General features: G+C 40.5%; 1 protein-coding gene across 1 annotated transcript; it reads right to left on the reverse strand.

Annotated features, from left to right (window-relative positions):
* Nucleotides 1–11,791: 11,791 nt before the first annotated feature.
* On the reverse strand, nucleotides 11,792–18,828 carry LOC129762240 (RPII140-upstream gene protein). Its single transcript, XM_055760310.1, has 4 exons — nucleotides 18,540–18,828; nucleotides 18,314–18,479; nucleotides 12,300–12,388; nucleotides 11,792–12,219 (listed from the first exon to the last, which is right to left on the reverse strand). Exons 1-4 carry the CDS (start codon nucleotides 18,719–18,721, stop codon nucleotides 11,811–11,813), a joined length of 846 nt encoding a protein of 281 aa, XP_055616285.1. The 5' UTR covers nucleotides 18,722–18,828; the 3' UTR covers nucleotides 11,792–11,810.
* Between the last annotated feature and the right edge of the window lie 7,026 nt (nucleotides 18,829–25,854).

Genomic DNA, 25,854 nt, shown 5'->3' on the forward strand with positions numbered 1-25,854 from the left:
CGTGATTACCACTTTCAACAGAATAATGAGCCGAAACAAACTGACCTCATCGTGCGAGAATATCTGCTTTATAATGTCCCAATCAACTCAAAACACATCCGCGATCACCGGACTTCAACACTATTGAATATCTATGGCGGGAAATAAAGAACCATCTGAAGAATAAAAATCTAGGGGACAAAGCGGAATTCAAAACGACGATTACGGAAATCTGGGAGGCACTTCCGTCGACAGTGTTCAGAAATCTCGACACGGCGCTTGCAGAAAGTGCTGGACGCCAAAGGGGGACCATACCAGATACTAGGGGATTGATTTTTGTTATCTGTCCTGAACTGATTTTAATTTTCTTTTCAAGAAAAACTTAAACTGTACACTCAATTTTGCCACGTTTTTATGGAGATTTTTTGTTTGTATATGAAATATGAAGTAGAAACATGAAATTTTTTTTTCTTATCACTACATGAGAGTAAAATGGATGTAAAAGTAAAATGGATCAATTTTATTATTTACTTTGTAATACTGAAAAACTCAAAAATAACAAAGCCGCATGAGGTGTATACTTAATTTTGCGATAGACTGTATGTTGTGACATCAATTTTAAGATCACAGAGCGACAGTACGACAGACCACGTATCTCTTCTCCTTACGCTTTCCAACCGTCACATTTAGTGACCCAGTGGATTTGCGGAGCTCATAGTAGGAGCGACTTCTGTTCACTATGCTTTTTCGAATTTCACGGCTGTTGTTGTTGTCAGGTTGTTATCAACGAGCCAGTGGCGTAGCGTGACCAGGTGACATCCGGGACGGGTTACTAGGGTGTCCCCCTCCTATAATACCCTGTTTTTATTTTCGAATGAAAAATAAAACTGTTACAAAATAAGAAAATATATAAAATATGGTTCATTTATGGATATCGAAATATGACTTAAATAAATCATATCACAGAAGTTTCTTTTGGAGCTGAGACCGGCATTGATATTGTACAAGAGCTTCCCGTTAAGTGAGCTTTCGCTCTCTTGTTTGCGAGCTCAATGAAATGCGCAACAATAAGCCTCTCCAACCGGCTTCTTCTTTAGACGATTTTGATCATTCTTCTTGGGAATGCATTAGACATTCTCATCGGGATTTCCGATGCACTTGATCCAGTAATTGAGCCGCACAATATTCCAGTACTGGCATTGCTGTACGAGTTTTTAAACGAGTTCTTCTCGAAACCATGTTTTTTCGGCAGGTAGTATCAATGTCTCAGGATCTCCTCAACCAGTTGACACCCGGGGCGTTTTTATCAGTATGTAAAAAGAATTATTTAAAGCCGTTTTTTGATATCTAATTTTTATATTTTTTTTATGAGCTTCAGCGATTTTTCATGAAAAATAACTCATTTTTAACCATTTTTAACCGCCATTTTGGCAATTTTTCGATTTTTCAAAAACCCCTATGTAACGTTTTAGGTTTTGTCCTAAAGTTTCAAAATATTCATTAAAATTCGTTCTGCGATACCCCGACAGAAATTAACAAAACACCTGAGTGGCTCAAAAACATTTCTCAGTGATCAGTTGAGACTGCTTGAAACGAGTAAACTGAAAAAACAGTTCTAAAAATGTCACACACCGTAGTTTCTTAGCAAAATCATGTTGTCCTCATAAGCCCAAAGAGTTGTCTGCAAACTCTATATTTCTCAACAAATCCTGAACTTCTTCATTTCATCCTAACATGGTTGGAGCGGTCGATAGCCTGCGAACGGGATTTCATGAAAACTTAACCCTGACCTTTCAGTTGTTGAAGGATGTCGTTCTTAAAATCTGCAGCTATAACCGCAAGGTTAACGCAAGACTGACATTGGCTTGATAATAATTTGTTTGAAGTTGCATCCAAATAAATTCTTAATAAATGGATGAATGGATATTTTGTTTTCCCTAGGAATTGCGGTCTGTTCAAATACATACCATATAATATTATGTAAATTGGCGAATCGGAGGAGAGAGAGGTAAGTTGTGGTTTGATATATTTCGGAGATGACCGCCAGCTGACTTAGAATTAAATATCCCTCCTCCTTTTGCCGTCATCATTTTATAAGGTGATAATGCTAACCTCAGAAAAAAATCATGCGTTGTAAGAATAAGAGTAGACATATCTTCATTAAAGTTTCCGTTTTCATATTTTCTTTCAGATTGTTAGTTATTTTATATTATAACAAATAATTTATTTTATAACCATAACTTGTAATAAAGCAAAAAACTGTCACTAGTGACAATTTCAACAATGTTTTCTCTAGACATATCATTGTTCAACTGAAAATGCTGGCACATCCGGCATAACGTTTCGAAAATCAATAAAAACAGAATTTGTTATTTTTATTTTTAAACTATGAAAAGTAATGTGAATTAATTGTGCGGATTTCTTTCAAAAAATATAGTCATGAATAGGACAACAGTGATGAATTGATGAATGAGAAATTTGAATTTTTTAGATTAAATATTGGGTCCCATTATGTAATTCTAGTCGAACTGAATTTTGTTCGTTAGCTCTATTTTGCTGTTTAATTGTAGATACAGTCGGGTGGAAGCTGTCGGCATGTTCCAAGCTGTTTGTTTTGCTCGTTGCATTCCTGATGTTTTGCTTTGGTAACGTTTCAAAATGTGCAGTTCGCAACACATGACGTTCGAGAAAGAACCTCGATTCGACAAGATTCTATCGATTCACAATATACTTTTTTTTCGTCGACTTATTCACTTCTTAACTAGGCGAACCGAGCCCGGATATTTACCTTCCCCCGGGCTTCTGAATCCCAAAGTGGGACTAGGCTCTGCGGAATGCACGTATCTGCATGCTCGTGCCTTCTAGTCCCGACTGAGGAATTGTAGAACAATCGTGCAGGTGCTAAGGATGACCGACAAGGGCTGAGGTTGCCCTTAGCACCTGCAGGTCGGCTTTTGATATACAATGCGGGCCACATTGTTGTGGCGCTCGGTGTAGACCGCGTTAGCCAAAACGGGACAGCCTACCATAATATGCTCTATGTACCTGATTGATGGCACATCCGACAAATGTCGTCAACATCTTGATGCCAGACGTACCGCCTTCAGTTTCTCGTCGGCATTATCCTGTCCTGGATAGCTATCATGTCGGCTTCTACTCTGAAGAGAGTTCACCACGCGTTAGCCACAGATGAGAAGTGGCCTTGTCGACGTGTGGCCGGCCCAGTTGATGGGGGTGGACACCATGCACTGCCTTCTGCTTCCAAGCTGCAACCTTCTCCTTCACTGTCTGCAGATTGCAGATTAGTTGGTACTCCACTTGCGCCAAGTGCAGAGCGGTGTATTTTCTGTCATCGGCGCAGACAGCCCGCGTTTTGGTCGGCGCGTTCTAATACTTGCGCAGTTGTCGTACCTGGGCAACACATAACGCAGATATGTCGACGATTCCCAATCCCCCTTCTTTGCGTGGTAATGACACTCTCTCCAGTACCGATTGAGGGTGGTGCATTCCGGCCTCTCTGAATGCTTTCCCCATCCTCCTCTCAAAGTCTTCTAGGTCAGTTTTGCTCCACTTGACTTCTCCAAAACTGAAGGTCAACAGGGGGACCGAACTCCATGCAGATGTCCCTGCTTATTTCTTCGACAACCTGGATAGCTACACCTAGACGCTGACGTGAATCAGCGTAGACCTTGAGATCGTCCATGTAAAAGGTGAGAATAACCTCTTTGTGGGCGCCGCTATAAGAAATGGTCGTTTCTCTTGCACGTTCTACTTAGGGGGTTCAGTGCAAGTCAAACCCAAAGCGGGGCGGGACAACTAATGCATACAAGCACCGGGTTTCCCCGTACTCACCGTATTTTATCGGTGGAGTTAGATGTCATCATATCACCACGATCAGGGAGTGAGCTTTCCGCCAGCCGGAAATACTCAACGGCACTTTCGTCGTGCCGTACCGCCGCTTGCTTCGCCCGGAGCCACCCACGGCGTCTCGATCCCGTGGGGATTTCCTGCTGCCCCTTCTGCGTCACCCGGGGCCACCCAAGGCGTCTCGATCCCGTGGGGATTCTCTGCCTTTCTCTAAATAAACTTTTGCGGCGCTCTGGTTCCACAAACACAACACGACTCGGCTGGCACTCACTGATGCACGGCCACTCGGCCTCTCAATGTACTGGCCCGACTAAGAAACACTGCCAAACGTGGCACACTGGCAAAGGGGCGTGCTTCGACGCGCACTGAGAGCCACCAGAATTGCTTTCCGCAGCGCGCTTGTGTCGCAAATGCGACGCGACTACCTGATATTTCACTGCTCACGCGGGAATTGGGCCACTTAATGCACTGAGCCGAAAAAACGCTGCCAAACGTGGCACGCGACTATGCGGTTTTCACTTCCCACGTGGAAATTCTGCCACCTCGTGCACTGGCCCGACAAAACGTCGCCAAACGTGGCCCACCGGAAGAACGCTGCCAATCGTGGCACACTTACTGAAATACCACGTGGCAGAACTCGATCCAAAAAAAATACACAATCCGAAAAAAGCGTTCGTTCAGTCGGAGCGTCAGCCGCAAAAGAGTACGAATACGGCCATGCGTATTTTTCTTACATCCTTTCTGCCCTTCTGCAATGATGTGATGTTGTTCGTTGGCAGAAACTTTGGCGGTTATGAAGTTGCTCAATATTTTATACAAACTCGATAGGCACGTTATCGGTCTGTACTTTGATGGGTTCAATGTGTTGCTGTCTTTCGGGAGGAGGAAGTTGACACCACTGGTGAATTCAGAAAGGTTATGTGGGTCACGTAGCACATTGTTGAAGCACTCAGCTATCTTTAGATGTGCGACGGTCAGCTTCTTGTGCCAGAAGTTCTGAACACCATCGGGAAAAGGAACTGCCCAGTTCCTCAGGTACCGCGAGGCTTCGCGGACTTCGTTCTCTCCTACGATGATAGCTGGCATCTCTCCAACTCCACCAAAACTCTCCTCCTCCCGTCTTAACCACATTTGCTCGTCGCTATGTTGTACTGAAGTCTCCCAAATACCAGCCCAGAAGTTCGCACATCACTAATATTTGGCAAACCTTCGCTGTTTCGGGCTTCTCCTCGCTAATGTGGTCGTAAAACACTTTCTCGTTATCTGTGAACATCCGATTTTGTTGTTGGCGCTTTGCAGAGTCAGAGTAACGTTTTAGCCGTTTTGTTAGGACGCACAATTGTGTGTCGAGTTTTTTCCTTCAGCTGGTGAGCTCCTAGATGGCGAAGTTTAGCAGGCCGCACGATCACAGCAACTTGGCGACATAATTTCCCGGATCTGCTGCCTCTTTTATACGTCATCAGCTTTCCAATTGCGGCGCGCTTGTTTAGGATCCATTGCTTTTCTTCGCCATGGAGGATCACGCCTCTCACGGAGATGTTGGAGCAGTCCGCCTCTTGGCCTTACACGGTATCCTAAATTTTTAGCGGTCGAGACAGTAGCACAGTGCACTGTCAGTTGTAGCTCCTCCATGTTCTCAGCATCAACCAAGTGCAGCGGAAGAACGTGCTCGTTTTTTTTTTGGGGAAATCTATCGTGAAGAATGCCTTCAGAAACGATTGATACCGTTCCAACGCAATCATGATGTACCCTCGCTATCCTAGCCTGATTTGGCATCCTGGACTCTAATGAAGGTATTGGGTATTGGGCTCTAATGAAGAGAGAGCTGTCCCAGCACAAACAACTGTCCGAGATTTATGTGCAGGGAAAGATTCTTCCACAGGAAATAACGTCTAGTCGAGTTGACGGTTGAACTACTAATGAAAAATCTTTATTATTCTACAGTAGTTGCTATGTGAAATATATAGCAACGGAACGATGTTGCATATGCCCAGGTTGCCTTGATGCTTCAACAACAACAAGCAACAACCATAGAAATACTTTGAAAATTTTGGACAAACGCAACTAAATTGATGGTCAACAAGGTTCTCCAAAGTCCGCCAACTTTTCATGCAGACCAAATGAATGATTTTTTTTTTTTTTTTTATCCAAAATATATATTTTTATTAAGGCTCATATGGCGTCAACCTGACGGGGCCGGGAGTTCAATATTTCGACAATGTTTGCCTTATAACTATGTTAGTAATATGTAACCGATTACTCGCGGTTGGCTCGAGGTTAGTATTACAAGTGTTTTCGTAATTGAGATGTTGCTGTCTCCAATGCTCTGTACCTGTGCCCGACACGGGATACTTCCTTTTGGGATGCAGCTGACCATTAATCAGCAACGCCCCCTAGTCTGTACCCCATATCTAGCGTGGTGCGTCTTCTCGACTCGAGGAATCCAGGATAGAATGGTCACTAGCCGGCGCAAACATCAGCTCGTGTAGAGTTGTCATGAGCGGTACAACCTTTGGCTCTTGTTGAATGATCAGTGGACTGCACAACCTTTGGCCCGTGTATCTGTAAAGAGTGTGTGTATGTATTGCCGCGACTAAGTAAAAGTTTATAGATCGGATAGGAGGTATATGAAACGGGGACACAACGAAGGAAACATCATTAAACGTTGACATCGGCGTTTCTGAGGAACAGGTATAGATGAAGCAGAAGATCAGGATCACGGCTACCTAAGATATCCCGGACGGGGATATCCGATTGTCTGCCTTTTGCTCTCAGTGCTCTAGAGAGCTGAGAGCGAGCAGCATGGAACCGGATACACGACCAGACAATATGCTCGATGTCGTGGTAGCCATCGCCACAATCACAAAGATTGTTTGCTGCGAGCCCAATGCGATAGAGATGCGCGTTTAGGTTGTAGTGATTGGACATAAGCCGAGATATCACGCGAATGAAATCACGACCTACATTCAATCCCTTAAACCAAGCTTTCGTCGAAACCTTAGGGATAATCGTGTGTAACCAGCGACCGAACTCACCTTCACTCCACATGCGCTGCCAACTAATGAGTGTGTCCTGACGAGGAATGTGAAAAAATTCGTTATAAGCAATTTGCCTTTCAAAAAGTGTGCCTTCTGAAGCGCCCACCTTAGCTAGCGAGTCCGCTTTCTCATTCCCCGGGATCGAGCAATGAGAGGGAACCCATGCTAAGGTAATCTTGAATAATTTTTCGACCAAAACACTCAATAGATGTCTTATTCTTGTTAGGAAATAAGATGAGAATTTATCAACTTTCATTGAACGAATTGCTTCTATTGAGCTGTGACTGTCTGAAAAAATAAAATAAAGGTCGATGGGCAATGTTTCAATGATCCCTAGTGCGTAGTATATCGCACCCAGTTCAGCGACATACACGGAACAAGGATCTTTGAGTTTGAAAGAGGCACTGGAATTTTCATTGAAGATGCCGAAGCCAGTGGACCCGTTTATGAATGAACCGTCAGTGAAGAACATTTTATCAGATCTAACTTTCCCATATTCTGCCGAAAATATCGGCGGAATAGAATCGGAGCGTAGATGATCTGGGATTCCATGGATTTTTTGTCGCATGGACAGATCAAAATTGACAGAGGAATCGCAAAAATATGGGAAGCAAACTTGGTTGGAGATGCCCGGTGAAGGGTGCACTTCATGGGTAAGGAAATCATGGTACAAAGACATAAAACTTGACTGAGGAGTCAGTTGGAGTAGATTTTCGAAGTTATCAATCACCAATGGATTCGTGATCTTGCAACGGATGAGAAATCTGTAGGATAATTCTGTGAACCGAAGAGTAAGCGGGGGTACTCCTGCCAAGACTTCGAGACTCATCGTATGTGTCGAATGCAAACACCCCATGGCTATACGCAAGCAACGATATTGTATTCTCTCCAGCTTGAGAATATGAATCCTGGCAGCTGATCGGAAGCAAAAACTGCCATATTCTAACACTGATAATATCGTTGTTTTGTACAACTGAATGAGGTCTCCTGGATGGGCACCCCACCATGTTCCGGTAAATGTTTGGAGAAAATTGATTCTTTGCTGGCATTTCTGTTTCAAATACGCAATGTGTCTTCCCCAGGTACACTTAGAATCAAAATATACACCCAGGTATTTGAAAAACATAGAGTGTTGGATCGTTTTGCCGGATAGGTGAAGCTGGAATTGGGCGGGTTCGTGCTTCCTAGAAAAAACGACCATTTCGGTTTTCTCCGTAGAGAATTCGATACCCAGCTTTAGAGCCCACGTGAACAGGTTGTTCAGGGTATCTTGCAAGGATTTTTGCAGAATGGCGGGATTAGTACCCGTGATGGAAATAACTCCATCGTCTGCAAGTTGTCTCAGCGTGCAGTTTCTAGTTAGACAATCATCCATATCATTGACGTAAAAACTATACAAGAGGGGGCTTAGGCAGGAGCCTTGTGGTAGGCCCATAAAACTGTATCGAGAAGATTTCAAGCTGCCATGATTGAAAAACATGTGCTTTTCTGAGAGTAAATTGTACAGGAAATTATTCAGAATTGGCGAAAGTCCACGATTATGAAGTTTCTCTGAGAGAATTTCCATGGAAACTGAATCAAATGCCCCTTTGATATCGAGAAAAACGGAAGCCATTTGTTCTTTACGAGCAAATGCGATTTGGATTTCAGAAGATAGCAATCGAGACAATCGTTCGTCCCTTTACCTCGGCGGAAGCCAAACTGCGTATTTGACAGCAAATTGTTCGCTTCAACCCACTTGTCCAAACGAAGTAGAATCATTTTCTCCAACAATTTACGAATACAGGATAACATTGCAATCGGCCTATACGAGTTGTGATCGCAAACCGGCTTGTTGGGTTTTCGTATGGCTATCACTCTAACTTGTCTCCAGTCATGCGGGACAATATTCAGCTCCAGAAACTTGTTGAACAAGTTCAGCAAACGCTGTTTCGCCAAGTCGGGAAGATTCTTCAACAAGTTGAATTTAATCTTGTCCGACCCCGGAGCTGAATTGTTACATGAGAGGAGGGCAATTGAGAAATCTACCATCGAAAAATTCTCATAATCGCATTGGAGCGGAATGTCGCGTACGACGTTTTGTGCAGGAACGGAATCGGGACAAACCTTTCTTGAAAATTTGAAAATCCAACGGTCAGAGTATTCTTCACTTTCATTTGTATGGTTCCAGCCACGCATTCTCCTAGCCGTATTCCAAAGAGTGCTCATAGCTGTCTCCCTTGATAAACCATTGACGAACTTCCGCCAATATCCACGCTTTTTTGCTTTAATCAGACCTTTTAGTTTGGCTTCTAGAGCTTGGTACTTTCGAAACCATTCCACTAATCCAGTTTTCCTGAATTTTTTGAAAGCGGATGATTTTTCAAGGTAGACCTTTGAACAATCCTTGTCCCACCAAAGTGATGGAGGACGACGTCGGAAAGTGGTAGCAGGAACACGATTCTTTTGAGCTTGAAGTGCGCTTTCGTAAATCAAACTCGATATAAAGTTATACTCTTTGAGTGGAGGAAGTTCATGCATTGAAACAAGTGCTTCAGATATTATTTCTGCAAATTTTCTCCAGTCAATATTTTTCGTGAGGTCATACGCAATATCGACTGACTCACGAGAACCTGATTCATTGGCGATCGATAAAATTATTGGCAGGTGATCACTACCGTGGGGATCTTGGATTACCTTCCACGTGCAATACAGGGATAACGAAGAAGAGCAAAGTGATATGTCTAGCATACTTGCCCGTGCAGGAGGGTTGGCTATCCTAGTTGCTTCCCCTGTATTTAAAACTGTCATGTTGAAGTTGTCGCACAGATCATAAATCAACGTGGCACGGCTGTCATCGTAGTGTGACCCCCATGCTGTTCCATGGGAGTTGAGGTCACCTAAGATTAGCCGCGGCTCCGGCAATGCCTCGATGATATCAAAAAACTGATGGCGGCCGACCGTGGTTCTTGGAGGAATATATATCGAGGCAATGCAGAAGTCTTTGCCATTGATTTGTGTCTGGCAAGCGACAACTTCAATGCCTGTCATCGATGGGAGAGTGACTCTATAGAAGGAGTGACATTTTTTGATCCCCAATAGTACGCCACCAAACGAGTCATTTCGATCGAGGCGAATAATGTTGAAATCGTGGAAATTCAGCTCGTCGGCTGAAGAAAGCCATGTTTCACAGAGGGAAAATACATCACAGTTAGAACTATGAACTAAAAATTTAAATTGATCTTGTTTAGGGATGATGCTTCTGCAATTCCACTGTATTACAGTGGTCAAATCCTTGACCTCTTGCACTGAATCAGGCATCAAGGGAAATGAACGCTGCTAAAAAACCACATTTTTCTTTCAAAAATGTTCTCACAATCGGAAGCAAACATAATACTATGCTTTTAAGAGGGTCATTTATATTTAAAGCATTTAAAATGTTGTCCACCAGGTCAGAAAGCGCAAGCAAACCAGATTGTGGCTGTTGCCTCGACCGCGAAAATGGAACAGACGGGGTGGGTGCTGCTCCGGGAAGTGCTGAGGACCCCTGGTGCGTAGAAGAACCGCTTAAACCAGGAGGTACTTGCTTGATTATTTCATGAATTAAACTTCTAGCAATTTTATTCCAAGATTGAACTGTCCAGTTTTGTCGCGAACACGCTTTACATTCATTCTCTAATGACTTTTTGATACAGTCAACGTCTGGTAGACCGCAGCCTAACATTTGAACAATTAGTCGTCCGTTATGCCCAAATGCTTGGTCACCCCTGATCTAGAAGATCGTTATACATTCTCCTCTTCGTAAAAAGACCCGAAAACACGTTACAACTGCATGAAATGTAAAAAATATGTTTGTCTCGAGCATGCAGTTATCTTATGTTCTGATTTTACACAAATAAAACCTCAATCGATTAATACGTTTTTATGTTATTTCATAGCCCTTCATACCTTCATGAATTATTTTCAGTTGCTTTCGTAATTTGTGAAGGAGCATAAAAGATTACTCTGTTTTGAGGAGGCTGAATAAGATGACTATTAAAACTTAACATATTTTTTTCTGAAGTATGTTCATTAAATTATATTTTCTTCTTCGAATAAATACCATAACACCTGAAAATTACACAATAGCAATATTACAGAGAAGTTCAACTTTCGGTCTATGACACCATGCGCGCGCATACGAGTAATGATTTTGCGCGCGAACACAGGAAGGTTAACGAGGAAATTATAGCTTCAACTCCAGTTTCTGGAATTTGAATCTTCGATGAACGTAAATTGGAAGCAGAAAATCATCCGGTCACTCGTCCCGGAATTCATAAAATCAAAGCATGCATGGTGAGACCATTTCCAAGAAGCAATGGTAATGACGGTTTTTCAATAAGTAAATCATCGATAACGTTCGCCGGCACCGGCGTCAATCGTAGAGCCGAATCTGCGCTGAATTCTAAATGCAGGCAATACAAAAAATCAAGTTAAACACGATCGTTGCCTGCGCAGTTCTCAAGTGGACTGACGACGACCTCACCGCGAAAATCATCAAAATAATCACTAATTGCACAATGTACACTAAACGACACTGCATAACAAGTTGATCGATCTATCTAAACAGATTATATTAGAATTATATGTTCACATAATAACATTCATGCCATTTATTCGCCATGGTAAAGACAATTCAGATATTACATCATGTCTCGGTTCCAAAAGCAAGTTTCAAGTGAATAATGTGACTTTTTTTACTTCTAGGGTCGAAAATCACAGATGAAGATGAGAGAGGTGCTTCTTGGTTATTGCATCTTCGATTAAAACATGAAAAGATACAAGCTCGTGAAAAAATGCTACGCAAAAAACGAGTATAGCGTTGGACTTGAGAAACCAAACAGATGCGCCTGTGCTTTCGGGATAATTCATATGTAAGAACAACGAGGCAGTTTATCATATCAGCATCTATTTGTTCACAGTCTCGTTGTCAGTGTTCGATAAGGGTTTTCCAGCAGTCTCAATTTTGTCCAAAGAAACATTTGATTCTCCAACCTTTTCGTGATGTTTCATTAACAGAGGCTCCGGTTCAACTAAAGTTTGCTGTTTTATATTTTCAGTTATAAGTTGGTCCCGATTAGCTCTCCATTTGTACTGCCAGAAGCGAACCTCCTCCATAGTGGTGCCGCTTGCTCTGAGAAGCGCCAGCGAAATAGCACCGGCAATACCTCCGAACGTGAGACCCACAAGTCCTCCACTAGTCATGCCCTTTAGGCCCATGTTGAATTTGTATGCGGCACCAGTTAGGCCGCCTGCTGCCAAATACTCGTATATCGATGATTTACCGCGATACACTGAAATTACTGTCTGGATACCGCTGCAAATAGTAGAATATAGTGGGTATTCGAGGTGAATGGTTTTTTTTAACTTTTGAGCACATGTAATATTCATACGTACACATAACTGGTCGTAAACAACGCTATTCGCCAGCCCCACTTAAATGCTCCTTTGGCAAAGTTGACCGATACTTGATCTTGAAGCTTGCGCTGGAATTAGGTAATACTTGTACAAAACGTTAGATGAATATGGTACGATGGTACGATGAAACCAAACATGAAAAGCTTGTTGAATGTAAAATATATTACAAAAAATTACGCTCAAACGCAATCGGTCAGTGGAGAAGAAGATTGCAGCTTGGAAACAGAAAGCAGTGTCCGATGCCCACCCCCGTCAATCCAAGCGGCCACACAAGACTACACCAATGCGTGGTGAACTCTCTGCTGTCATGAAAGCCGACAGAATAGCCTTCCAGGACTAAATAATACTGTCTACAGACATCGCTCTAATGTGGTTTGTTAGAAGACATGGTACCGAACGACCGGCAACGACCAGCCTGCACCTATCCTGGAAAACAATCGTTTCAAGCTGTACCAGAATCGCACAGTTTTGACTGATGTCTCAATCCATTACAACCGTCTAGATAGTACGGCAAAAGCGACCAACGAGTTACCATCATCGATGACTCTATTTCACTGAACCAAAATTTGTAACGAATCGAAAGCGTTCTGCAACGAAGCAACTTTCCAAACGGCTTCTAGTCGAGTGAAACATTTGTTTGCAAAAATGTAATTACTAATGTTAACTCTGTATATATTTCTCTATGTCATATTTTTTTTAACCAATTGGTTATTATTACCGTATTTTGTATTAATTCAAATGTTGTAACTATTGAAAAGAATAAAACCGATTAACTAATAACACTCAAACTCCTTTAGTACAAACACTTAATGGGTTTCAATTAGCGCTTGTATGTCAGAAGAAATTCCTAACTCACAACAATAGTATATGAATGTCCATGAACTGCCCAGTCTTGCACCACTATCAATTATCTCACTGGCACGCTCTAAAATCTCAGGGAAGCCCCTTTTAACCTCGCCGCTGTCGAGTCACGGTCGCCAGCAACCAGTAGCCATCCGATCGTGAATGTTTTCACAAAACTGTCGATTTCCTGAACAATGGATTTGTTTCCTGAACGCGACGCTATTATTTCAATTTGCCACTTCGTTGAAACAGTTCCAAAATATGTCGCTAGCTTCACGTGCAACGTTTGATTCAGTGACATCCCTTTTAATTCATTTAACAGGTGTTGAAGACGACGATGAGCTGTTACTCTCAGAAGATTTATCGTAAGATATTGTTGTATAATCCAATAAAATTTTCTGTCGGCCTGTTTCCATCTCGAGAACTGGTAAATAGTCTGACTTGAATCTCGGATCCAAAGAGATTGCAATTTGGTAATTTGGATCTTCCCCTGAGTACCATAACTCCACCCCATTCTGCTTGAACTATTGTTTTTTTTCCAATTGATTTATTTGTGGGGCTCAATCAGCCGGGTGACGTCTTTAGAGAACCCCCATTGAACTGACAGGAGCCAACATATCGGGTATCCCACTGACATTTTCCCCTTGTTTTCATATGAATTGGGTATCCCACTGACAGTTCTGCTTGAGATTTTGCTAACGATCCTAGCATCAATCATAGCACCCGGCTGGGCTCAATTGCATAAGCTTCGCGGAGCCGCAAATTCAAGATTTGTTTATACAAAATTTCAACTTAATGCTATGTTTAGTAGGATTCGACCGAATACCCGCGGTTTACTCGACGTTGCAACCATTTTTGTGGGACATGGCAGATTAGGGATAAGAATAAGGGGTACCGTTGTCTCAACCGAGGATTGCCACACGCACTGTAGCATTGTGCATAATTACTAGAGGTAGCATCTGTTGTTCGACTGGACGTCAAGGGTGGGCGACGGCGAGATGAGAGGATGAGACAAACAAACTAATAACGAAAAAGAAAAAAAAGCACGAAAGCATTAAATTCTTATACTAGACCGTTTCACAAACATATAGGGTCAACTGCATATAGCAGATGTCGCGAGTGTCCAGCACGTCTCTAACAGGAACATAGGATTATCTTTATTGGGCCTCAAGGGCATTCAAAAGGTACTCTCTGGCTGCGTAACTATTCGTACATTGCCAAGCTGCGTGATCGATGTCATCGTAACAGTTTCCACACCGACAAACATTGCTTTGAACAAGATTTATTCAGTGGAAATGCACATCTAGCGAGTAGTGGATGGACATAAGTCTACTCATTACACGAATGAAGTCACGACTAACGTCCAAACCTTTGAACCACGCTCTCGAAGGAACATTTGATATAATTGAATGTAACCACCGCCCAGTGGCGTAGCGTGACCGGGAGACACCCGGGCCGGGCTACTAGGGTGTCACCCCTCTATAATACACTAATCGTTCGCTAACTGGTCCTGGGTTAACTGTTCCGCTTTTTAATTGGGCGAAAGATAACTGGTCCTTGGACCAGTTAGAAAGCAGAATTTCGTAAACAATCGACGCCATATTCAAATGGAAGATTTGCTGTGAGGGGCATTCGAATGTAATTTGAAATGTTATGAAAATTGACATTACATAAACATTGATTAAATTACAGAAAAATAATTTCCTCAAATTATATTTCATATCTGTTGTCGCACTCAATGCGAAACTTCCATTGGAATCCTTTTGTTTATCCAAATTCATGATCAACGCGCATCAAACAATTCATTGACGTTCCCTTCGATTTTATTTGACGTTTAACATGCCGGACCAGTTAAAACGCGAGTGTCGATAACTGGTCTTCCCTTTTCGCCCAGTTAGTGACTTTTACTGTACTCAAATGGTGTGGTGATAACGGATTGCGGATCAATGGGAAAAAATGCAGAGTAATTTCCTTTGGTCGCTCCAATAGCCCCTTCCTTCATCAATATGAAATGGAAACGTCAAAATTGGAACGTTTATTCGTCCATTTGTGATTGTGATATTTTGAGAAAACTACTCACTTATACCAATGTTCACATTGAGCAGTTTATTCGTATCAAAAAGGCTAGAAATATCATTACCAGCTTCGCTTACTCTCGAGCCTAGTAACTGAAGAAAAATTATTCTGAATTGCATCTAAATCATGGTCTGTAAGCGATTCTTTCTCGATAAAAAAAGCCAAGCCATTGAGTCGGTCATGGCTCATTATAGAACGAAGATAATTTTCAATCAATTAGAGTACGGAGTGGAGGACTTTAAGTCTCAAAAGATTAATTTTTTTAATAACTTCGTAAGTATTTTTTTCTCTCTTCTTCAATCTAGGTAGTCGAGTTTTATTTTAAATCCTGTATAAAAACTTATTAGTGGCATTCTATTATTAATTTATTTATAATTATAAGGTAAGTTTTGACGTAGGACTACGTCTTTCATTTCTATACCGGGGTGTAAAATAAAATTTTCGAAAACGAAAGCGTTACGCCGGAGACCGAGATTTTGAGCGTTAATAGCTCCTAAGCAACCGAACGAAATGGTATGATAAACACTTCATTCGAAAGGTTAAAATGTCTACGCGTTATATACTTGTTACTGTCTCATCCAAAAAACTGTTTCAATCGCCTTAAAATTGCTTTCAAAACAGGCTATTGCCATCACCAATCGCTATATAAGCGAGCGCCGCTCGGAAATCCACTCAGTTATAATCGAACAGCGATTGGAGCATGCTGTCGCTGTTGTGGTGAAGCTAACTTGGTTTATCATGAAAGCGCTGATGAACGGTGTCACCAAGAGCCTGTTTGTGCACCCTAGGCCAGAAGGAAACCCATCAGGAGGAGAGTGATGCCACAAACGATTCCGCTTGAGACATCGGTTGCCATCCAGCATCGAGAAGATGTCATCGTTGCTGAAAAATAATCTACCAGTTCCTCTTGGAATCGAAAAATACATTCAAGTGAAAGAGTTTATTTTAATGTTTTCTATCCATATAACACTGCGACCAAATACACTTGGTTTTGTGATTTTTTAATCAAGTGCGTACAACGAAAGACCACGTCTTTCGGCAATTTATTGGAGGTGCAATGAATCTTAAGAAGGAATTCCCGCTCTACGCGTACTGGCAAACGATGTTTACTCAACAACACATGTTACATGTTAGTCATGGTGTCACGGGCCGCAAAAAAAGATAAATAAAGAAGAGTGGTGTCCAAAACTCGACATAATCACTTAACTCCTCCCGCTGAAAAATACTTTGATGACACTTTTAACCCAGAAACAATGTTCGAATTCACAAAAAAAAAACTGATCAATCGGAAAAAATTACAAATAAGTCATTTATGGTTTATCTGTCATCCTGCTAGCGACCGGATGGCAACGGCAGCGAGGCTAGGGGAGAATGAACTGAGAAAGTCAGGGAGTCTGAGAAAGCCTCTATTCTTCAAAATACCATTATCATTACGCAAATAAATCCGAACACTCAGCAATTACGCAAATAAATCCGAACAGCTCAGAAAGTCACAGAATATTTCTTCCAGTGATCTTTTTATTACTTCGAATATTATTTTAGAATGTATCAACATTTTCAAAATAACTCTTTAACCAATAGTTTTGTAGCCCTGAAAGGAACCGATGGTTTTGCGTGATTTTGTGGAAGCAGTTAAAGAAGTGTGATTCATAATTCATTCTTATTCTCGCGAGCACAATACAAGAGAATGCACGTAGCGCACTCAGGGTGCATCGCGATTTTTCTTCTCGTGCTAGACACGGTGCGGCCCGGGACGATCACATATTTGGGCCTTCGCCACCGTTATCTACTTGATAACGTATAAAATCAACAATTCGTTCGTTTGATTCAATCGTACACCACCAATCTCCACCTAACGGTATGAAAAAAGACGCGACACATCCTATTTAAAATTTCTCTTCTGCTTTACTTCTGCCTGTCAGTGCAAGCTCTGCACTATGCACAAAAATACAGAAGTACTCTTCACCAGACGGCATGAAAATCGACGCGATGCACTCACCGAACAAATTTGCAAATTGCGATTGTGTGCAATATCTGTCTTCCATTCTTCCTTGGGTTGTGTCTGACATCACCTGGTCATGTCTACTAACCGGAGCAAGACTGTGTCTTGAATAATGATGATCATGGTTTTAACCCATTAACGACCAAGCTGTAAAAATTATGTTTTTAACAAAAGCCGAAGATGTAATTTTTTATTATTGGCGTTAAAGAAACCCCAATCTTCAAGAATTATTTTTTCCGTTCTTCCGTTTTCCGGAAAATGACCAAAAATCAAAAAAGCGCCAAACAAAAACATTGACCAAAACCTATATTTCTGTTCCTGTAGGAGGTTCAATCAAATGGTTTTTTTTTCTTACATCACAATGTGTGATCTTTTATTAAAGTAATATTGTAGAAAATTTTACATATTTTTAAATTTTGTAAGGTTTTATTTTTTGTTAGGTTATGTGAGGTTATGTACTTTCCGCACATAGTTGCTTTAAACCTATTTTTATTTATTGGGCATAAAAATAATGATACAAATTTGAATGAAATTGACAGTCGGTGGTAGCTAATAGACTAAGCTATCATTATATACCAAAACCTTAACATATGGTTGCTTTCCAAAGCTATGAAAAGTTATCGAAGTTGCTGTTCGATTTTTCGAATGCTTGGCATAAAACGGGTTAATTATTTTCTTGAATGGCGCTAACGTACCCAAAGGAACTTTCGCCATCTCGTGGTAGGTATCAACTAACGGCATTTTTATAAGTACTTAGTTGAGATTACTTATGCCGAACAACTCTAGAATACGCGTGAACCAGTTGCAGGTCAGAACGACTTCTTTGACGCCGCAGTCTCGGCCATAGCGGAAATCGAGTCCGAACCCATGGCATGGTGTTGTGTGCACTGGTTTGGACTCTATCATGAACTAAGCATGCTTAACTGTTAAACTTTTATGAAACCTAGCGTTAGTCCAATATTTACTTTAGATTTTTAGTTGTTTTAGAACTTCTGTTCTTCCAAACCTCACATGTCAGAAGAACTTCGTTTATGACAAGTCTGTAAAGTTATTTTTTAGTTCAATCAAATACCTTTGCTTCGAAGCTAGATTGGAAGGCGGTCGCCTGGTTTCGCTCCATAAAATTCATATAGGATACCCGGGAATCAACAAAGCCTCCATAGCAAGCCCCAACAAAGAACCCAAGAAATCCTGCTTGATAGATGGCGTTTAATTCACTAGACATCCGGCCAAATTCGCTAAAAAAACAAACACTGTGGTTAAAAGCAATACACTCGGCATTGGTTTCTGCACCCTACTCAAAACTGAACATAAGATACAGTCTCTCCTTGCCACTCTGTTGATCACCGGGCGCATCCGAGTACATTTTTTGCAGCGAGTCATGTTCAACTGTATCGTGATTATTCATACTAAATGGAAATATTCCGGCAGTAACGAAAGCCGCTCGCGGAACGGCACTTTTAATAATTTTCCTCAGCATTGTTAAATGTGATATCTAGGCACAACATATGTTTCGTAACTTTGTTTTGGTTTTATTCATAACATTATTTACATTTGAATTCATCAGACAGTTCGAATGTGTGATTAAGGCTCATTGCACACTTAGCGGTTCGATAGTGCGGTGTGAATGAGACCAGGGGTTAGACATCAATTGAATATAGGCTACCCAAAGTCAAAATCAATATGGCGTCGTTTGTTTATCAACATACCATTTGCGAGGATTGAAATCGTTGAAATCGCGGAAATTGCGCTGCTTTATTTCTAACTGCATAAGCGATTTTCATATTTCGGTTTCACATGGAGGTGTTCAGATTCAACATGGAGTTTAAAGTTAGCCACTATTTAACTATATAACCGGACCGTGTTGTAAACAACAGTAATTGTCAGAACCAAAATGTCAATAAACCGCAGCAATATTGGGTACATTGGCGATATGAGGGATTTGACGTTTTAGTCATACCCCTGAATGAGACCTAAGATAAGATCAGACAATAGGGAGTCTTTTACGGACCAAATTTCTGTCAGACGTTCTGATTTCTGAAAGACTGATTTCGATAAATTTTGTAAACAAAGTGGATTTTTCAGAGTTGCCAATAAAAATAAATAACGTTGGATTTGTATTGAATTTAGAAATAGTGAATATATTGAAAATTTAATATGAATATTTGTGCTGTTCTGTCGAGGAAAGTTTTCGCTTCATCGACGGTGTACTCAAAATCGAATTCAATATTCATGTTATCTACATTGTCACTAAAATTAGATGAAGTGGAGGCGATCTGGCGTAGTGGTAACATCCATGCCTCTCACGCTGAAGGTCACGAGTTCAATTCTCACTCCCGACATTCTTCCAAAAATGGAAGTAAAAAGTGACGAACCAACCAAATGAGTTGAAAATCACTGTAATACAGATTAAAAAAAAAAAAAAAAAAAAATTAGATGAAGCTGGAATTCGATATGATGTCGATGCTGCTTCACTACCCATCAATTCCTGGGCTGAACATTCTTCTCGATGCTTTGATAGCAAGTCCATCAATCCAACAAGATGTTCTTGTGTATCGGCAGTATATGAAGCATTCGGTACTACGGTCATGTGTTGCGAAAGAGTCACAATTTTCAAGTTGTTCCTGAATTGCAATTGAGTTGAGCGCCGTTGTTTTGTACAGAGAAAAGACTCTCCAGAAGATCTTGGACGAGTTGTTATGGATATCATTATTATATTATAGATATGGGTATTTCAAAGACTTATTTTATCTTTTTAAAACATGTTTTTGAGACTGCTTTATTGAGAATATGCAAAATCACACCAATCAAATGTGTGATGATTCATAAAAACAGAAATTTAAAAAATCCGAAATTTTACAATAGTTGGCAACTCTGGCATCTTCATGTCATGGCTTCGTTTTTGGACGACGAAGAAGAGTAAGAAGCCAGTTATCTGATCTTAGGGTGGGTTTAGACTAGTGATATATTCATGTGAAGAAATATGATGAGATTTATTGAAATCGCATCAACTGTTTCCACTAGCGTGAACTTCTATAATGAATATATTCATATTTTCGGTGAATTTATTCACCTGAAGTAGAACTGCATCCAACTTTAGTGATTTCTCACCAGTGAGAAATTCACAAGCGTTTACATATGCTGAATTTATTCAAGTTATATATACCTCGAATAAGTATATCATATTTATTCTCACCCGTTTACACCTATATTCACGTGAATAAATCCATCTATAGCTATAGATCTCCCTAATGTAAACCCGCCATTAGAATGAGACATGCCTCACGTGTCTTTTGAAAAAGTTCTAGTTCTTTTAACTTTTTTTTTGCAATTCATCGAGTGATAACAATAACAATCTACCTTTAGCACGAAGTGCAGGTATTTGGATTGTTATTTAGTAGTTATTTTCAAATTCTTATCGTGCAACGTAATTTGTCCCATGTTCAAACGATGTTAGTCAAAACGTCCAATATATATAAGACACAAATTCACTTCTAAAAATTCAACTTCAACTTCCATGGTTCAAAATTGTTTAACCAATAATGTTTATGTTGATTTCCTAAACATTGCGTAGCATTAAGCCATTGCTCCTCGCTTCCCTTCTGCAATTTTGATCGATTAATTTGGTATCGAATAATGATAAATTAAAATATGAATACATCGAATATTTATCAAAGTAATCGCAATTGATGAAAAAGGGAACAATTTTTCCAAAAAATACAGTGCAAACTTTGTTTCACCGTCCTGGTGTTTCTTCGAAAGTCATCGAATATGCTAAACCATTTACGGTTGAAGCATAAAAAGTGATTCCCTGGTGGTGGAGGAGACTGGGAAGAAGAATTCAGGGTCTGCAGGAATAAAATGCGGACTTGAAGAAGGTGGTCTCAGCTACCGTTCTAAAATAGTAATATTAAAATTCAGAGTGCCAAGGAAAATATACCATACTAGTGGTCAATGATTCTATAAATATACTTCTTTTGAACCAGTAGCTATAGGGACCAAGCAGAAATATTGAAACAAATCAGCTATTTCAACAACATTCGAAGAATAGGTAATTTTGAACAGAAAAAAAATATGTTGGTGCAATAAAAGTATTGCGCGCTATTTTCATGGTGTGCTCTTTTTTCAATCTCCCTCAAAAAATCATGAAATGGTAAATATATCAATATACTGAAATACAATTTCATTCAAAAACCATTATTCTGCAACATGTTTATTTCAAAATTATATTTAATGTAACTTTTAAAATTATGACATCATATTTTTTTTATTATAAATGTCTGTCCTTTTTGATTACAAGAAATAAATATTCGCTCGATTAATCGAATACTGAAAGGCGATTATTCGAATAAATCGAATATTTAAAAATTACCCCACGATTAATCGACAATCGAACAAACGAAAAATTTAGACATCTCTATTTGCAGTCAAACCTCTTTCCGCAATCCTCTGTATATTTATACCGTATCCCCTCGCACACCTATCGGCGATCTAACGCAAAACGTAAACGATCGGTGAGACATCTGGATTTTGTTTTTGAACTAAGAAAATGATGCTAATGTAACCTCAAAAACAAATCACGTATATTTTACTTCCGTGCTTTCCAAGGTACTTCTTACATACAGTAATCATGCATTTTTCTACTTGTTTTTGATTGTGCTCTCGAATTTCTTTCTTTAATTTAACCATTGTCAATATTTATACAGTTTTCACTACTGAAAGAGGTAAACAAATAACATGTTATATATGAAACTACGCAGAATTAAATTTCTTCAAAACTCATCGCAATCAAATAATCTTTTATGATTATAACATTGTAATTTATGGAAAGAACTACAAACCTCCCATAAACTCACATTGCAAAACTTAAAACCATCATCACTTTCACCGCAGCGCCGCCTAGGTGTAGATTTGTACGTTAGATCGCCAATTGACGACACGTTCACACCCTTAGTATATATATACACACCTTGGATTTGTGGACCAAATCCAAACGTGATGAAGGTGCATTTGTTCGAATTGGGGTAGAGTAAATGATCTTGGTTTGTCCAGTCGAAAATATGATCATGGTTTGCCCACATTTTTGAATGCTCTAATTCAGCGCTTCTGTGTCAAATAAGGCCTTCGAATGTTTCGAAACATATAAATGAAATTGCCTTTTATATGATTTATAGTAGTTTGATAGTATATTTTTACGAAATCACATGTTTTAAAGGATTATAGAATACACCTTCTATTTGTGTCAATGCGCCCCTCATTCGAGCTAACTTTTAATCGATCACCAGATGATTATTTGGCACGTATTCAGACCTTTTCTGGATTACAACACTTATAAATATTGTAAACATCAGGCTTGCTCACCATTTGTATCGGACTTACATAGCTAAACCATTAAATTAACGCATTTTGATGAACTCAATTCTGATCATGAGTTGTCCAATTCAATAATGTTGTTTTGTTCACATGATTTCTATGGCAACCGCTTGACGCGCTGCAGTTTGTTTATGTTTGTTTATGGTGTGCTTCGCGCATAGCAGAAGTATGTTTTTTCTGTGTTGATTGTGTTGAGGTGAACACTTCTAAAATGCCCAAGAAAAGGCAATATTCTGAAGAAAGCCTAAATTATGAATGAATCAATATGATGACAGTAAACTCAAGCAATGATAAATGCAACATCTAATTGTGAATTCGAATGTTTTCATTCAAAAATGGAGATTTCTAAAACCGGACAAACCATGATCATTTTGTTGGGCAAACTATGATCAGAGGTGGTCAAACCATGATCATAATTCTTCTTTAAGGAAAATCGTTAAAAAACATAAAAATTAGAATAATTTCAACACCTTATGATAGTATTAGCAACTAGAGACTTGGAGCTTTTCAACAAACCCAAACTCGTATCGATTATGTGTGATTTTCATTAAGAAAAATCGATTTGCATTTACTAGTTGCGTAAAAACACCCCAAATTGGACAAACCAAGATCATTTACCCTATATGTATTTTGCGTAATATGCGTTGCAACAAAATGCACAGGAATGTGTGTTGTAAAAATAGCTCGATATTCCTTCCTGTTAAATTATTTGATCATGACAATCAGGGTACGTTTATGTAAAGGTAGTCTGGACTGACTAGTGTGTAAACTATTCTAAAATTTAAAATTTAGAGCATCTCTATCTATATCGTAGTATCCCATCCACTTACTTATCGAAGCATTGAACTGGACACTGGATAAGAGACGGGTAGTTCTAATTGTACGATGAAGAAATAAAGTCCGAGATTTACGAGAATCGGTGATCGTTCGTTGGTAAGTTCTCTCGGTTGTGGGATTTATTTCTTACCAAATACACAAATTCCAGACTGTAGGTCTACATTTTCTGTAGACAGGATATCCTACAGGTATATCGTCGGTAAAGTTATAAGAATCGTTTCGGAAAAGTAAATTGAAGTCTTTCGGTAAGCGTGGGTTCATCGCTTCACGGCCGGTGCAAGCACAATTATTTATCTCTGATTAAGAGTGTGCTTTGTGCGAGGACTATTGTTCCCACGATACATTGTTCAGGTGGAACGTGTTCGAAAAAAACGACATCATTTTTTGATGAGTGAGTCCGACCCTCCGAACGTGAAAGTGGCTGAGGAGATTAGCAGTGACGACTTCAGTGATTCTGAGCCTGATAACGTGACCACTCGCAACACCGTAAAGAGGATGGATGACTTACGGGCGCGAAATGCCGCTTTGGAGGCAGAGTTAGCCAATCTGCGCAGGGATAGTGCTGCTGGAAATTCGCAGGCCGTGATTCAAGCAGGATTGGATCTGGACGTGTCTAAGCCATCTCGCTATGAAATGGAGAACCTTATTGCCGAATTCAACCCAGATGAGGCAACTAGTGAACCGGCACAAAGCTGGCTGGATAATTTGGAAGCAACCGCGGAAGTTTATGGCTGGTCGGACCTAACCAAATTCCTCTGTGCAAAATTGCACTTGAAAGGAGCAGCACGACTCTGGTGGAATGGAGCACAAATGTTCGTGAAAACGTGGCCTGTCTTTAAAGTGAAATTCCTTGAGGCTTTTCCGGAATCGTTGGATCCTATATCCATTCACTAGAAGCTAATGAAGCGGAATAAAAGGTTGTCTGAAACGATCGAAACATATTTTAACGATCAAGTAGCGCTTGGCAGGAAGGGTAAATTTGATGATCGAACTATCATGAAGTATGTCATAGCTGGAGTGGAAGAAATGCATCGGTCGAAAGGGGTAACCATTTCCATGCCTCGGACGTTGCCTGAGCTTCTGGAGCAGCTAAAATGGTTAGATGGAAGAAGGACCAAATAACGAAAGAAGGATCAAATAACGAAAAGTCTGTACGAGAAGTGCATTCAATTCAGGTTTACGAACCTGTGAAAGAAGCGGATTTCAACACCGATGGAGTAGTGGTCAGGTCAAGCGAGCTTCTACAGTGCGTTGAGGAGAATCGCGACTGTTTCTCGAAGAACGTACGTGAACTGGGCAAAGCCAAGTTTGTCGAGTTGGATATTGTGCTACATGATCCACAACCAGTGTATGAAAAGCCGTACAAGATGGAGTTCTCACGGGAGCAGGAGATTAAGCGAATTGTGAAGGAGCGAGGAGATTAAGCGAATTGTGTTGGATGCGAGGGTCATTGAGCCAACAGTGTCACCTTATAGTAGCAGGGCATCTATTGTCCCGAAGAAAGAAGGAGAATACCGGATGGTAGTAGACTATCGCTCGTTAAACAATAAAACGGTGAAAGATAGGTTCCCGATGCCAACGGTCGAGTATTGTTTAAGTAAGTTGGCTGGAGATGAGGTATTCATCACTATTGATTTGTATAGTGGGTATTATCAAATACCGGTGTCGGAAAGTAGCAAAAGGCTGACAGTATTTTCGACGATGGACAGCCACTACCAATTTGTCCGAATGCCATTTGGATTGGTAAATGGATGCGCTGTATTCCAACGCGCGATGAACCAAATGGTCTCCAAGCTACAAGATGATAACGTGGTGGCATATATTGACGACGTGATCCTTACTGGTAAGACGGAGGAAAATGTTTTTGAAAAATTCAAACGTTTGCTATTAGTGCTACGGAAACATGGGTTCACCGTGAATCTGAAAAAAAGTCAATTCTTTAAGAGATCGGTCGAATTTCTTGGATACGAAGTATCGAAGGACGGATTGAAACCAGGACAGCGGAAAATAGATGCAGTGAAGAATTTTCCGGTGCCCACTAGCAGACTGGAAGTGCAGCAATTTCTGGGACTGACCGGATACTTTCGGAGATTTGTCAAGAATTACGGGCTGCGGGCGAATGCTTTGGTGAAACTGTTGCAGCATGATCGGGAGTTCGAATGGAACGAAGAGCAAATGCAGTCGTTTGAAGATTTGAAGTCGGTGCTAATCACGAGACCTGTTATTGCGTTGTATGATCCGGAGCAGGAAGTAGAATTGCACACCGACGCATCTGTGGTTGGTTTGGGAGGAATTCTGTTGCAGCGTAGTTTCGAAGGCTGGAGACCAGTTAGTTTTTTCAGCAGGAAAACGAGTGAGCAGGAGCAAAAATATTTCAGTTTTGAACTGGAAATGTTGGCGGTT

The sequence above is a fragment of the Toxorhynchites rutilus genome, chromosome 1, assembly GCF_029784135.1.
Source record: "Toxorhynchites rutilus septentrionalis strain SRP chromosome 1, ASM2978413v1, whole genome shotgun sequence".
NCBI lineage: Eukaryota > Metazoa > Arthropoda > Insecta > Diptera > Culicidae > Toxorhynchites > Toxorhynchites rutilus.